General features: G+C 38.0%; 1 protein-coding gene across 1 annotated transcript; it reads right to left on the reverse strand.

Annotated features, from left to right (window-relative positions):
* Positions 1-4616: 4616 nt before the first annotated feature.
* LOC140756925 (vacuolar protein sorting-associated protein 37A) lies at positions 4617-9322 on the reverse strand. The gene is made up of 3 exons (XM_073092463.1): positions 8648-9322; positions 7646-7952; positions 4617-5382 (listed from the first exon to the last, which is right to left on the reverse strand). Exons 1-3 carry the CDS (start codon positions 9119-9121, stop codon positions 5258-5260), a joined length of 906 nt encoding a protein of 301 aa, XP_072948564.1. The 5' UTR covers positions 9122-9322; the 3' UTR covers positions 4617-5257.
* Between the last annotated feature and the right edge of the window lie 6403 nt (positions 9323-15725).

A 15725-nucleotide genomic window follows, 5' to 3' on the forward strand; every position in this document is an offset into this window, starting at 1 on the left:
TTAGGGAGGGGGTAAATGGGTATGTCCTTGTTCCTATCCAGGAAGTCAAATACTAAATTTTTTAGTAGTTGCTTCAAAATGAAAGGATTTCAAAAAACTGACATCGCCTATTTTACCCTCTTAGGGGTAGAATTTTCAAAAGGCCTTTCTTAGTACTTATTTACGCTACGTAGAGAACCTATATAATTGGCGATACCTAAGTAGGTGAAGTCCCTGGCGAAGAATACAGTTACCCGGGGTGAGGATATGTTGGCGGTATCACTTGATATGGCCAACATGTTCCCCCCGGAGAAGATTGTTGGGGACTACTTATTTAGGCGCATGGTCGAATACCCTGGCCAAGACCGGTGGTGTCGGCGGGAAATGTCGTGCGGAGTTCCACAGGGTTTGATGCTGGGTCCTCTCTTGTGGAATATCGGCTAAAACTGAGTGCTGCAAAGAGCTCCCCTTCCCTAATGATTGCCTGTAGCGGAAACCTTGGGGATGCTTTCCTGCGCGTCACCGCCAGTATGGTATTCATAATGGGCCGCATACGGCGGTTGTGTTTAAAAATCTTGAAAAATCCGAGGCTGTGCTTCATGGCATGGCCCTCGAAAGGCGCCGCCCCAGGATGCTCATATCGTCGTCTCCGGAGTTCGTACCGACGTGAGGCCGTTGCGGACGTATCTAAGATTCATCCTGGATAGCCGGTGAAATGTCGGACCCCGCTTTGGATGGACCCCTCAGCGCCTAAGGTCGGCGGTGACCTTGGGTAGATTTTCATGTGAGGCAGCCTACGTGTTGGCGGGAAGTTTGCCCTGGGATTTGGGAGCGAAGACCTTTGCGTCGCTACGTTAGTAGCGCGAGGAAGCACACCGATACTGGCCGCCCGCCAGTGCGACAGGAACTGAAGAGACACAGAGCTGAGCTGCGCCAATGGGTTACCGAGACGTGGAACTCAAGGTTGGTGCGTCCTAGCGCCGTCCTGAGGACTATTGAGGCAATTCGTCCGTTATTGAAGTAGTGCTTAGGTAAGCGCGAGGGCGTCCTGTCTTTCCGTCGGACACACGTACTTTAGGTATATGGTTGTTTCTGGAATTATCTGTGCCGGATCGGGCGGGTGTCGATGGCCAGGTGCCATCACTGTGACAATTGCCTCGAAGAGACGGCCCGGCTAACGTTTTCTCGTGACCCGCCTCTAAACGTCCTGAGGAACGCCGCGGAGTTTTAGTTGGTAAGAGTCTGACGTACCCCTTCTTTTCCTCCGATCTTCTGATCTGATATGCAAGAATAATCGCGTAATTTTTTACAATTTATGTATATTCTAAACAAAGACTGTAATTATAATATATTCAATTTATACTTAAAATACTACTACTGTAACTGAGCAGGGACTAAAATTCTCGGACCGCGACAACGCTGTAACCCGTGCTGTGTTTAAATGTTCTGATAATGAAATTAGTGTAATAGGCGCAGTACAATAAAATGAAGGATTTTTACAGGGCTACTGCATTTTAAGGTCGAAAAAAAAATTTTCATTGAAATTTTCTACGCTGTAAATGAATATAAAATGCTCTTAGAGCTACGAGTGTTAGATCATTCAACACAGAAAAAAATCTGATTCCAAATATGTATATAACGTATTTCCAGATTTTTTGGAGTAACGGCAATAACGCATTCAAGTTGCTGTAAATTTTTGAACGCCTTATAATGTATGACGCGTTTGTATGTACTAATAGACTACACATTTTGGTAAAAAAATATTTTAGTGTTGCCATGCAAAAATAACAAGTTTTATAAATAGGTACTTTTGTATGTAATATTTCAAGCTATTGTCTCCTTATTATGTTTTTAAAATGTATGGCTTATAGACAAAAAAATCAGGACCCAAATTGGTATTTTGCAAATATTAACTCATATCCTTTACAAACGACCCCTAAAATTAACAAATTTTCAATAAATATAGAGAAACAAAAATTGTAAAAAATCTTGCACACAAAACTAAACAAGACATTTCCCCGCGAGCTGCTTGCAGCTCGCGCACCCACGCGATACCTAGTTTTATATATAAGAAGAAAATATTCCTAAATAATAGTAAAATAAATGTGTGTGTAAGTAAGCGTGTAAAAAGTTTTCAATTTAATAATTATAGTTTAAAAAATAAAAACCACACTAAAATCGCACAAGAAAAATAGTTAATTCTGATTCCCGACGATCCTGATGAGGAGAATGGGATAAAATTAATAAAATCGTGTATTTTCATCGGTTCTTGATAATTGTTTAAAAAGTTTAAATTAATCGGACCATTCAAGGTGGGTAAAAGTCGAGTTCAAAAATTCTGTTACGTACATGTAGACCGCGTAAAACTTCTCGTCCGCTCTGAATATAGAAATGAATCACGTCGCCATAGTAAATTGTATGACTACACCTGCTCGCAATAGTTCAGAGCGGACTAGCAGTTTGGCGCGGACTATACATACATACCTACAGTTCAAGCTAATAAAAGCGTGATAAAAATGCTATGAATTACAGATCTAAGTATAAGTTAAATATGAAATCTATATTTGAAATGTTTCTGCAGTTCTGACAAAACTTCGGCATTACTATCACACCACAGCACAGGCACGAATCATCAGAGCGGACTAGCAGTTTGGCGATGACTATACCACACGAGCATGCAGTCCATTTGATGGTAAGTGTCTACTGCCGCCCATGGACATCTGTAATCAACTCTCGATAAGGTTAGATTCCTACCTGCGGTTGGCAACATCCGTAGCTACCCCTGAGGACTAAGTAGAAACGCTTCTGTTAAGTATGTCTCCCTTACCACTCCCTTCAATCCAGAACACGGCAGCGCTTAACACTGCTGTTATTAAGTAGAAGCAAGCTTATCTGGGTTTGATTAAAACTATTCATGGGCAGTAGGCTGCTGCTATGTTCTGGTTTAAGGGGTGTGGTAAAGGAAACATACTTTTCCGAGGCGTTCCAACTTTGTCAACAGGGGTAGCGGGGCATCTGTGCCGGACCCCAGATAATCCTATCTGTGGTTGATTACAGATATCCATGGGCAGCAATAGCCACTTACCATCAGGTGAACTGCATGCTCTTTTTCTTCTCCAAAAAACACGTTTTTGACGTGACGTCTTATAATTCGATGGAGCCGGCTGCACGCATCAAAAAGCATGACTCATGCGGCGTTACCTCGCTCTGAGGCGTTACATTTAAGGCTGTAAGTGCAAGCGAGAGCGCGGAACGAGCGACAAAGAGGCACAATCGACCTCTACGTATTTACCTCCTTCCCTATATCCATACAAAATATCTATCAAACAAATAAAATCAAAATTTTCTTTTGAAAAATGCAACCATTCCATCAGTATTTTCTTATGGCGTTGTCACGTTCAACTATCGTCAGTAAACCGACTTTACAGACAACCGATTTTTTTTATACGTATGGGGGGTAATAAAACATCTAGTCTTAAATAATCCTTTATTTCAATAATATCAAAATTTATAAACACTACCATTAAATATAATCACATTTCTATATTAATATACAATCACGCAATTCCTATTTCGGAAAAATACATTCAACAATACATCAACAATACAGCTACAATAATTTACATGCATTTATTTAAAAGAGCTTATTTTTAAGGGCGTTTTAGGGCGCGAGTTTTTTTTATAATATAGAAGTAGCACACGAGCATGCAGTCCACCTGATAGTAAGTGGCTACTGCCGCCCATGGATATCTGTAATCAACCCCAGGTAGGATTAAAAGTGTACGGAATGCAGTGATAGGCCTGGTAGTCGAAACTCAGCCTCTTAATCGAAGGGTCCGACGTTCGAATCCCAGGCACGCAATTCTGATTTTTCAAAATTTCCAAAATGAATAATTCTCAGAAAGGAGTCTTTCACCGTCAGTTACCATCAGATGGGCAGCAAGCTTGCTACTTCAATGATCAATATTATAAAAAAAATGAATTCCAAAGCGTAATTCATTTAGCTTGCTTTTTGGATAAATTTACCCTAAAATTTTGGAGATAACATACATAGTTGGCAACACTAAACATGGGTACATAAATGTACAAGATAAAATTATTCACATTATAGGGGTTACCTGCCAAAGATCTAAATTTGACAATGTAGAATGAAAAAATATCAAATGCCGATCTGCGATAGGCAATTGGATAGATCATTCATTAATAACGAGCATATATATTATTACTAGTTTTTGCCCGCGGCTTCGCCCGCGTTTAAAAGAAAGTGACAGTGGCGCCATCTGGCGAAAATTGGTTGTACCAACTCTGAAACCTTCGTGGGCTCATGGACAACAACTTTGCTGCAGATCATCACGTGATCAAATGCATAGTTTACGATTCACTCCTTACCAATATCAATTAAAATAATCGATTTTTTTGGTCCGAAAGATCGATTCTCCGATTAATCGATCTTATAATCGCCATCCCTAGTTCCCGTGGGATTTCCGGGATAAAAACTTTCCTATGTCCTTTCTCGGGTCTCAGACTATCTTTGTACAAAATTTTATTAAAATCGATTCAGTGGTTTAGGCGTGAAGAAGAGACAACCAGACAGACAGACAGACAGACAGAGTTACTTTCGGATTTATAATATTAGTAAGGATATATCCACGCTAAGGGCGGGTTGCATCGAAAGGCTGTTTAAAGTTTGCGTTTAAGTAAACTGCAACAATAACTTTGATGATAGCGATGGAATGTAATAATTTGTGGCGCTGTCACCACAATTGTTAGGGATCCGTACCCAAAGGGTAAAAACGAAACCCATTACAGAACCCTAAAAACAACAACTTTAACTTATCGAAATCGAGCAGTTAATGTTAAGTTATTATCTATGACGTCGTTTAAAATTGAAATAATGCAACTAATAAATCTTTTAACCTTTAATTTGACTGTTAAGGCATTTGTAGGACACATGCAACCCACCCTGAGTTTATAAGCAGTCGCTAGGCGCGGTCTCAAGCCTCCCTGCTCCCCTTCCCCCTACCCTCACACACGCTGGCAAACGAATCATATCCCCCCAAAAAAGTTTGTCCGACTCGCATTTTATTCGCAATTGGTCAGTTTTTCTTTCGTGGGGAAACCCTGCATAGATTCCTCTCTGCCGCGAGGGAATATGCCGGACTTTACAATAAATACATTAAAAACGCGTTAGAAAAGTGGTCTAATTAAACCAAATTTCCTGTGACACTCCCACAATCTTATTTTGCGATCGCGCCTGACAGTCACAGAATAAACTACTTTATGTAGTTGCTTTATCCAGTTGTGTTAGCTGATGTGCCAGTCTCTCCTCCCGGGCACGCCTCGCTTGTCCCAATGCACGTTTCTCTGCGAATTTTGCTATAAACGACTCCACAGGTAAGTTTCCTGAAATAAAACAGGAGTTTTAATTGTAGGTTTTTTTATAATATAGGAGTAACAGACGAGCTTGCGGTCCCCACCAGTGGCTACTGCCGCCCATAGACATCTGTAATCTGTAATCCTAACCTAGGTTAAATGCCTGACCGACCACAGATGCAGACCCTTCAGGACTAAGCTGGAATGCCTCAGAAAAGTATCTCCCATAGCACACCGTTTAAACCAGAACACATCTATTATAAGGTAGAAATAGGTGTGGCGGTGGTGCCGCTGCAGTCGAACTACAAAGGGTTCTTCTACTTTTAAAAATAAATATGTTTATATTTATTTTTAAAGGTAGAAGAACCCTTTGTAGCTTACTACCTTTAAAAATAAAAATGTTGTCCTGACAATGGTTCAACAGTAACTGACATGGTCTCAAAATTTTTAAATCAAACACATCAATTAGAAAAACCAATTCAAAATTATAATAAACAAGAGATTAGATCTGCCATTAAAAAAATGGCCATAAAGAAAGCACCAGGATATGATTTGATAACACCAACTATCCTAAGAGAACTACCAGATGTAGGATTAACATATCTTACAAAATTATACAATGCCATCCTACGAAAACAATTCATACCGTTGCAGTGGAAAGTTGCGAAGATTATTATGATCCCGAAACCGGGTAAAAGTCCTGAAGATCCTAAGTCCTATCGCCCCATCAGTCTACTTCCTACCCTTTCCAAATTGATGGAAACCCTGTTTTTAAGCAGGCTAAATCCAATCATCCAAGAATCACACCTGATACCAGACCATCAGTTCGGCTTCAGACAAAGTCACGGTACAATTGAACAAATCCACAGACTTATCGAAAACATCTCTTTGACCTTTGAAAACAAAGGTTACTGCACATCTGCTTTCTTGGACATATCACAAGCGTTTGACAGAGTTTGGCATGAAGGACTTTTGTATAAAATCAAAAAGACTCTGCCAAACAACTTTTATGGCTTCATTAGATCGTATCTCACTGACAGACATTTCTTTGTATGCCAGGGAGAAGCAATTACTGAACTTAGAGATATTCAGGCAGGAGTGCCACAGGGTAGTGTAATGGGTCCCACACTATACCTCCTGTACACTGCAGATTTACCAATTTCTAATAATGTTGTCATGGGAACATTTGCTGACGATACAGCCATCATGGCCTCAGATGTCTCTCCGCATCACGCATCCAATAAACTGCAAGTCAGCCTAAATAAAATAGCAGGTTGGCTCAAGGACTGGCGCATTAAGGCAAATGAATCCAAATCAGTACAGGTTACATTTACGACTCGCAGAGAGACCTGTCCACCTGTAACTATAAATGGTGTCCAAATTCCACAATCTAATGAAGCTAAATATCTTGGCATGTATCTCGATAGACGTTTAACCTGGAGAAAACACATCTATACAAAGCGCCTAGCATTAGGACAGCAGGTCAGAAAAATGTATTGGCTGATCAATAAAAATAGTCAACTCTCAATGGAGAACAAGTTGCTCCTTTACAAAACCATAATCAAACCAATATGGACCTATGGAATTCAGCTGTGGGGAACAGCAGCCAACTCCAACTTGGAAATACTTCAAAGATTTCAATCTAAACTATTAAGAATGATAGTAAACGCACCTTGGTACATAACAAACGCAAGACTCCACCGAGAACTGGGCATTAGAACCATTAAGGAAGAAATATGGGACAAAACATCAACATATAAACTTAAGATAATAAACCTTCCAAATACATTAGCATCCCATCTTATGGATGACATATTTCCAAGCACCAGAAGACTTAAAAAAAGAGTAGTCCAGGACCTACTCAAATGAGATTTAAGAGGGCATGTCACAGGACCTGTGCCTCGCACAATACCACCCGCTCTAAAGATTGCTGAATGTCCATAGGGACAGATTGCAATATCACCTGGTTTAAAAAAAAAAAAAAAATATTCCTTTCAGAAAATCATTCCTTTTGATATCCATATTAGTGAAGAACTTAGTATTATTCTTAGAAATCCTAATCCACCGCCATACCTATTTCTACCCAATAACAGCAGTATAGCGTTTCTGTGTTTTCGTTTAAAGGTTGTGTTATAACTGACATACTTGAGACATTCCAACCTGTGGACGAACTCAGGTACAAATCTAATCTTATCTGGGGTGGACTACAGATGGCCATGAGCAGCAGTAACCCCTTACCATGAGGTGGACTACATGTAGTTTGCTAAAAAAAATATACATTACAAAACCTTACCCATCAAGAACTGTTCAGCGATGACTTCAGCATCCTCATCAGCTCTCAACGCAGCCTCCTTCAAGCAATCTCTTATCCGATGCGGATCATAAACCTCAGCCATTTTCTGATGCTTCTTATGTAGTTCCTCATAATTCATTTTCATTTGAACTATTGTAGATATGCGGTCGATTACATCCGTTTTCAAGTTGTCTAGCATTTGTTGTTTCGTTATATTGTCCTGGGCTATCTCTTCCACACTGTTCATCAGCTCTTCGGTTTCAAGGTCTAGTTCGACGAGTTGTGGGTTGTTTTCTAGAAGCTTGTCCTGGAAATTCAAAGGTTTACTTATAGAATTATTTGAATTTTTATTTTTTTTATAATGTTGGAGTAGCAGACGAGTATGCAGTCCACCTGATGGTAAGTGGCTACTGCCGCCCTTGGACATCTGTAATCAACCCCAGAAAGGATTAGATATTCCTACCTGAGGTCGGCCACAGTAGTGCCGCTACCCCTGAGGACTAAACTGGAACGCCTCGGAAAAGTATTTCTCCCTTACCACACTCTTCAAACTAGAATACAGCAGCGCCTAACACTGCTGTTATGAAACAGAAATAGGTGTGGCGGTGGTGCCGCAGGAGTCGAACCACAAAGGGTTCTACCACCTTCAATGTCGGGCATATAAACACTCAACTAACAACTTCAAAAATAATAATATGATGTATATAATGGACAATGTAATTAACCCCGAATTAATTAGTCATACTCAGATGTTAACTTAAGGATGAGAAGTTTGATAGCGAACATATGTATCTTTTCTTTACCACAGACAAATCAAAACACTATTTACTTAATTTTGCCTTTCGTATGCACATTACTGTCCCAGGGTTGCTTTTTTTGTGTACAAAAACTTATTAAATAAAATAAATAAATAAAAAACACTACTTTTCCTCCAGAGTCCAACTACAAAGGGTTTCTACCACCTTCATATCTGTCCCCATCAGTCTAAAAGATAATACACACCTGCAAATCAGGATTCTCCAGAATCTCCTGCAACTCCTCAATGGTTAACTCACTTAGTTCCGGAAACATCAAGGATTGGGCACTAACATGGGACTGTGGGCTTGTATCCGTCGACTTATCTTCCTGGCTTATATTCGGGACAGTTTTCTGGAACTCCCGTATAATCGCCTGGACCACTCTACCTAGGTCTGAATGTACAGTGAAATTCAACAGCCCTGGGGCTCCAATAACCTGGTTCGAGTTCTCCGCTATCCACGGATGGGGAACAACTGGATTTACGAATATAGCAGGCTTTTCATTAGGAAATTCAGGTGTTAGGACCACATTTAGACTCATATTGCGAGAATCGGCCGCGAAATCTATCCTGTACTCATTACCCTCGCTCAATTCGATTACGTTGTCATTAAATATCTTTAGAGTGTCGATTTGTCGCTTACGAATGTCCTGCTCTGAGTAATAATTACGAGGTAGCATTATTTTAAACTAAATACATACGATTTTTGACGAAATTTGAAACGTAATTTTTGTCAATGAAAACACGCGTCGCTTAGTATAACACTGGTTTTATGTAGTATTGCGATTTGTAAGTATAACCAACGTATTATTAAGATTTATTCCACAAAACTTTACATGAAGAAAATTAAACAAATCAATACAAACATAAGTCTACGTTTTCATTTGCAATATTCCATCAATGATAATTTGAATTTAAAGTGACAGTGACAGATCTCACGTGTGATTGGTTAAAATTGTGTAGAACTGTGACTTTTAGGTATTCTAGCCAATGAGCTGTGATTTAGCATGATAGTGGATTTCACTTATGTATAACGCGAACTAACTTTTCCACTGTTATGTGTCAAAATGACAAAAACTTAACGTTCCGTTACACGATTGTCGTGTAACAGTAAAAGATTAACCTAATTCATAATTTTAAATAAATATTTTCATGACGTTAGGAAATAAGATTTTATATATTTACGTCTGTTTTAATTTATTTGAATAATATAATTTTAGATGAATTAACTACAATCCTTAACAAATACATTGAATCCATAGATTAATATGCTTTGATCTTAAAAATAAATAATTGTTGAAAAGATGAAATAATTGAAGAAAATAATTGAAGGAAAGTTGAGTGCAATAGAATTCTATTTCCGTATATGAACAGGTATAAAATTGAAGAAAAATATTTAAGAGGTTGAAGATGCCTTCAATATTTTGTTGAACAAGCAATAATAAAAATTTACAGGATCCGAGTCGAACTCTCTCATGGAGGCATCCGTACCACCAAATGTTCATTATTTTTTACTGATTTTTATTCATTTTATTATTTTCAACAATATTTAGTTATATGACACAACAATGGATGGCGTTGGGATGTTACGTAAATTTTCACCAATACTTAGTTATATAAAACAAAAATAGATGGCGTTTGGGTGATGATGAATGATACGTAAACAACGTATAATATTATTATTAGAATTAATATAACTATCTTAAAATATGTTTTATGGTTGTTATTTGTATTTATTATAAAACCAGTTATATAATAGTAAATGAAAAAATGAAAAAATAACGGTTTGTTGTACCTATAGAGACCCCCTTTAATATTCTACTTTATTTTATTTTTAGTATTTGTTGTTATAGCGGCCACCGTTGTGCATCCTCTGTAAAAAGCTCTCAGAGCTTCAGGAAATCTACGGCTTGTTTTTGTTTACGAGGGGGAAACCTTCAAAATTTAGCCGATGCCGTGGGAGCGACAAGGGGTTACCTAGGACTCTTACCGCACTAAAATCCCCTCGATGGGCGTCCACAGCGCTGCATAAAGTACTCCGGGATCTTTAAACGAACACAACCGGAGTCCTCTTAGCGCGTTGCCCTATCAGGTGAGCATGACGCTCGCCACATCGTCTGGTGTACTCGACGGTATGCGACCACACATACCGCCGTTCTTCCCGGGGTCGCTGGCCGGGCGGTTTAAGCTCCCACTCTTGCCACCCGCGACCCCGGAAGCCTCCTTTTAGTCGCCTCTTACGACAGCCAGGGGATACCGTAGCCCTATTTTGGTCCCGAAGCTACAGGGACAAGCCAACGCCTGGCCTAGCCAAAATTTTAAGCCATAGTCTAAGTGTAAATTGATAGACTAGGCAAAAAGTCTAGCTTAAGAATTCAAGGTTTTTACACGCGTAAGTCAGTACGATGCACTTGAAATAAGTAGTAAAAGAAAATACACGAACGGTATCTTCTACGCATATAAAATTGGAATGTCTGTCCTTAATTTTAAAATATATAAGCGTTATTTACCAAGCTTATGTAATTTTTATTTGCATGGTAATCAAACGTAGACGGAAAGACAGACAGATGGGTAGACAGACCACGAGTGACCTTATAAGGGTTCGGTTTTTTGGTTTGACTTACGAAAGCGGACTTGTGATTTTTTTTTTGAAGTTAATTAATATTTATTTCCGTTTAGTTATTTTTGGCCTCTTTTACCTAAGTGTTTCTTTATTGTTGTATATAGATGTATGTAGATGTTTTTCAACTTTAGTACTTTTTAAATTATCTATTAATAAGTCAGTAAAACAAAAAATAATAATTCACGAATAAAAATAAGTCTCTGTATCGAACATTAAAAAAAACTGAACCGATATGGATCAGAATTTCACTCGACAACCTATGATTTTTCAGCAGAGAACATACGCTTTTTCAACTCCAATAATATCAAAGGTTACTACGTAAATGTCAAATAAATATAGTTCAAAAAACTAAAAAACACGCTTTTATGGTAAAATCAACTAAAAAGTAGAAAAGTATTCTATTTTATTCTTTCATACATGCAGGGTAAGATAAGGATGTACGTTGATCTCTTTCTACTGAAAAACGCAGTTACTCACTGACAAACATACAAGTGAAGCTAATATAAAGCCTGTAACCGCCCATAGAGGCGCTCGCAAGCAAATCCGCTTGTAAAAGTCGTGCATAAATATATTTCACGCGCAAATAACTCTAGCTATTCAGTCACGCGATTAGCGAATAATTCGCGGTGTTTATTTCACCATTCATTGATCTCCGTAGAATGTTTTTAAGCAAATATAAGCTTCGCTCACTGATACGTATGTGCAATACTTAGTTTTTATTTCTTGGTGAGTAACGCCATCTATGAACTATATGTTGAATCATCATCACGATAGAAAATAATACTTTTTTAAGTGGTAAATAAAATTTTAATGGTGGTAGAGCCACAGATTAATAAATAGTTAGGTACATGTTCTACTCTTGTTCTACCACGTTTATTTATTTATTTATTATTAGTTGCACCAACAACGTATACACCATCTCCTCCAATACACAGGCTTGAATAAATAAGTTACAAACAAAGTGTCATCTCAATCATAGGCACAAACGGCATGCATTAATACCAACATTAACATTCATGTATTAAGACTTAACAACAATTTAAGTGGAAATACAGAGCATAAATAATTATAATTCATTCAACAATTTAATTACAATAAGAATAACAGAATATTATAACAATTAAGAATAAAAAATAAAAAAAATTACCATTTTACCACTAAGAAGTGGTTCGACCTCGGCGGCACTACCGCCACACCTATTTCTGCCTATTAACAGTAGTGTCAAGCGGTGTTGTGTTCTGATTTGAAGGGTGTGGTAAGGGAGACATACTTTTCTGAGGCGTTCCAGCTTAGTCCTCAGGGGTAGCGGCGTATCTGTGGTCGACCTCAGGTAGGAATACCTGGGATAATCCTATTTATTTATTTATTTATTTATTTATTTATTATTATTATGTTACACCAACAAAGTATACACCAACAATCGGTAAAGGTACACAAAAGGAAATAAGACACAGGTACAAGTGCTACCTCAATTATAGGTGCAAACTACAATGCAAATAATAGAATAACATAAAATAGTATACAAATTAAATGGAAATAATTGAATAAAACTGTAAATATAAATTAATGAAATAATTGTAAAATATTAACACTTAAATTTCTCATAACAATTATAAATTACATGTTGATTATTATTATAAAAATACATTGATGAAAAAAAAAAATTGCATTATTACATACAAAAAGAAAATAAACAATCATAAAAGTAATTAAAAATTTAGAAATTTATTTCAAAATGTTAATTAGACTATGCTTAAAATTGTACATGCTATTTGAGAAAATATCTATGCTATTCTGAGGGTGTAACTGTTCTTTACCATGTATACTGCATGGAGAAATGTCTGCATTGCGGTGATGAATGACATTATAGCTTCTGACTGATCTATTTAAAGGAGAGTTATGCCCTAAATTAGATTTGGCCGATTTAGTTAGAAAAGGAGTGTACTTCATATGTCTAGGCAATACTCTTGGCACAGATATATTTATCTGAGAAACCAAATAACTATCATCAATATGCCCATTAACGAGTTTATAGAGAAACATATTATCCAGCAGGTTCCTTCGATGGTATAGAGATGTCAGACTAAAGTAGCGTAATCGGTCAATATAGCTTGGTAAAACTTTAGCTAAATTGCAACTATAGACTAAGTGCCATAAAAACCGCTTCTGAACCCTCTCTATGCGTTTGTTATATACATCGTAGTATGGATTCCAAACCACGCTACAGTAATCGAGTCCGCTGCGAACAAGAGAGTTGTATATCGCGATCTTAGTACCTGGGTTTTTGAATTCTCTACAAGTTCGCAAAACAAAACCCAATGTTTTAAATCCTTTTTTTACTATATTATCAACGTGAATGTTAAAACGTAATTTCCTATCTAGAGTTACTCCCAAATCCCGAATACTGTCTGTCTCATCAAGAGGTACGCCGTTTATGAGATATGAACGAGGAACAGTTGTATTTTTCCTAGTAAAACAAATCACTTGACATTTTTTAACATTTAAATCCATACCATTCAACCTGCTCCATAACACGAGTCTATCCAAGTCCATCTGAAGTGATATACTATCCTCTACTGAGTTTACTTTGGCATAAAATTTTAGATCATCGGCAAACATTAAAAATTTCGAGTGTTCGAAACATTCCTTGATGTCGTTAATAAAATAATTAAACAACAGGGGTCCCAGGTGCGAGCCCTGAGGAACACCAGATAGTGTAACAAAAGGCTCAGACCTGTAACCGCCCACCACAACCATAGATTTCCTATTCTCTAAATAAGATCGGCACCATTGTAGTAAATTTCCGGCAATTCCACAAGAAGAAAGTTTTCTTAACAATATTTCATGGCTCACTTTGTCGAAGGCCTTGCTGAAGTCAGTGTAAATAACATCAACAGACTGTCCACGGTCAACATCCTCAGCAAGGTCCTCGACAAAGGAAACTAAATTTGTTGCGGTAGATCTTGCTTTCACAAAGCCATGTTGTTCTGGCATAACAAGTCTTTTAAAATGCCAAGCAAGAACAGGACATACTAGACTCTCGAAGACTTTTGCAAATACAGGAATGATAGAAATTGGCCTGTAATTCTCTACAAAGCTGGCATCACCACTTTTCAACAAAGGGATTACCAGTGATTCCTTCCACACGCTAGGAAATATACCAGAATGTAAGGATTCATTTATGATTATCCAGAGGGGTAAAGTGAGTGCGCTAGCGCATTTCGCAACGAAGATGGAAGGCACTCCATCTGCGCCAGCCCCTTTAGTAATGTCAAGTCTTTTTAAAACCCTAAATACTTGTTCCTTAGTGACACTTAAAGTAGTCAAATGTACGACACAAAGTGGCATTTGAGAAACATTAGAGATAGTAGCATCAGTATTATAGACAGAGGAAAATTGGTGGGCAAATAGATTACAAATATCAGATCCGGTGGTAGCAATATTGGATCCGGCAGATATTGTTGCAGGGTATGAACTATTTCCACGTCGTTTGTGTTTAATAAACGTCCATATTAATTTGGGATCCTATCTGGGCTTGGTTGCATATGTCCATGGGCGGTAGTAACAAATTACCATCAGGTGGACAGCATGCTCGTCTGCTACTCCTATTTAAAAAAAAACCTTGAGTAAGAATCTTATTTTATCTAAGGTTGATTACAGATGTCCATGGGCAGCGTAACTATACAGTATGAGACCCGTAGAAAATTGCATGAGGCCTTAAGAAATTTTCGCTCACGAATACATACTTTAGTGATTGTTTGCTCCTGGCGACCTTTTTCATGCACATACCCATAGATTAGTAAAGATACTTCGCCCCCTTGAAATTGAATGAAGCCGCAAATGGCTTATTATAGTAAGTTCTTTTTTTGAATTCTTGACAAATAAAAACATTTTTAGACAAAATTTACAAATAAATATCTAATACTGCGTAATTTACATACTAAATAAATAATTTATAATAATAATTTCAAATATTTTAGGGACATTTTAGCACGGAGACGTGGCAAAACTTTTTACGCAACTATTTCAATTCTCAAAACTGGGTACATTTTCTTGTTAGGAGTGAGTAATCTTTATTAATCTATGCACATACCTATAAATATTTCAAGACAAATTATTTTTCATTGATTTATACACATTTTTGGTCACTTTTGAACTAATCTCTCAGGCCGAGGGCCGTATCAGGCCGGGAGGTCATGGCATTTTGCCAGTCCTACCACCCTGTTACCCACTGCCACCTCTGCCACTGCCACCTCTTCACCTATTTCTGTCTAATAGCAGTGTTAAGTGCTGCTATGTTCTATTGTTAGTTTGAAAGGTGTGATGATGGAGAGTCATGTACGAGGCATTACAATTTGATCCTCAAGGGTACTACTGCAGCCTCAGGTAGGACTTTAATTTTATTTATAGTTGATTGACTACATACGTCCATTGGCGACATTAGCCAGATACCATAGTAGGAGGTCACCCCATTTGTAATCAACTCAAATAGATTTGAAGTCTTAAATGAGGTCGCTCTCAGAACCCTTGAAGGTGATAGAAACTTTCATGGTTCGTCTCAGGAGACACCACTGCCACATCTATGTCTGCCCTACATCGGTGTTAAGCGCTGTTGTGTTCTGTTTTGAAGGGTCTATGAAAGACATACTCTTCAGAAGCGT

Source organism: Epargyreus clarus, unplaced genomic scaffold, assembly GCF_041222505.1.
Source record: "Epargyreus clarus isolate Ecla_fem2 unplaced genomic scaffold, WU_Ecla_fem_2.2 ptg000036l, whole genome shotgun sequence".
NCBI classification, from domain to species: Eukaryota; Metazoa; Arthropoda; class Insecta; order Lepidoptera; family Hesperiidae; genus Epargyreus; species Epargyreus clarus.

Bases quoted from the DNA above. Each gene is read 5' to 3' on its own strand.
- LOC140756925 (XM_073092463.1), bottom strand. From the start codon at position 9,121: ATGCTACCTCGTAATTATTACTCAGAGCAGGACATTCGTAAGCGACAA. The intron at 7,953-8,647 runs GTGTGTATTATC...TTGAATTTCCAG, and splicing joins TGGAGAATCCTGATTTGCAG to GACAAGCTTCTAGAAAACAA. The intron at 5,383-7,645 runs GTAAGGTTTTGT...GTTTTATTTCAG, and splicing joins CGCTGAACAGTTCTTGATGG to GAAACTTACCTGTGGAGTCG.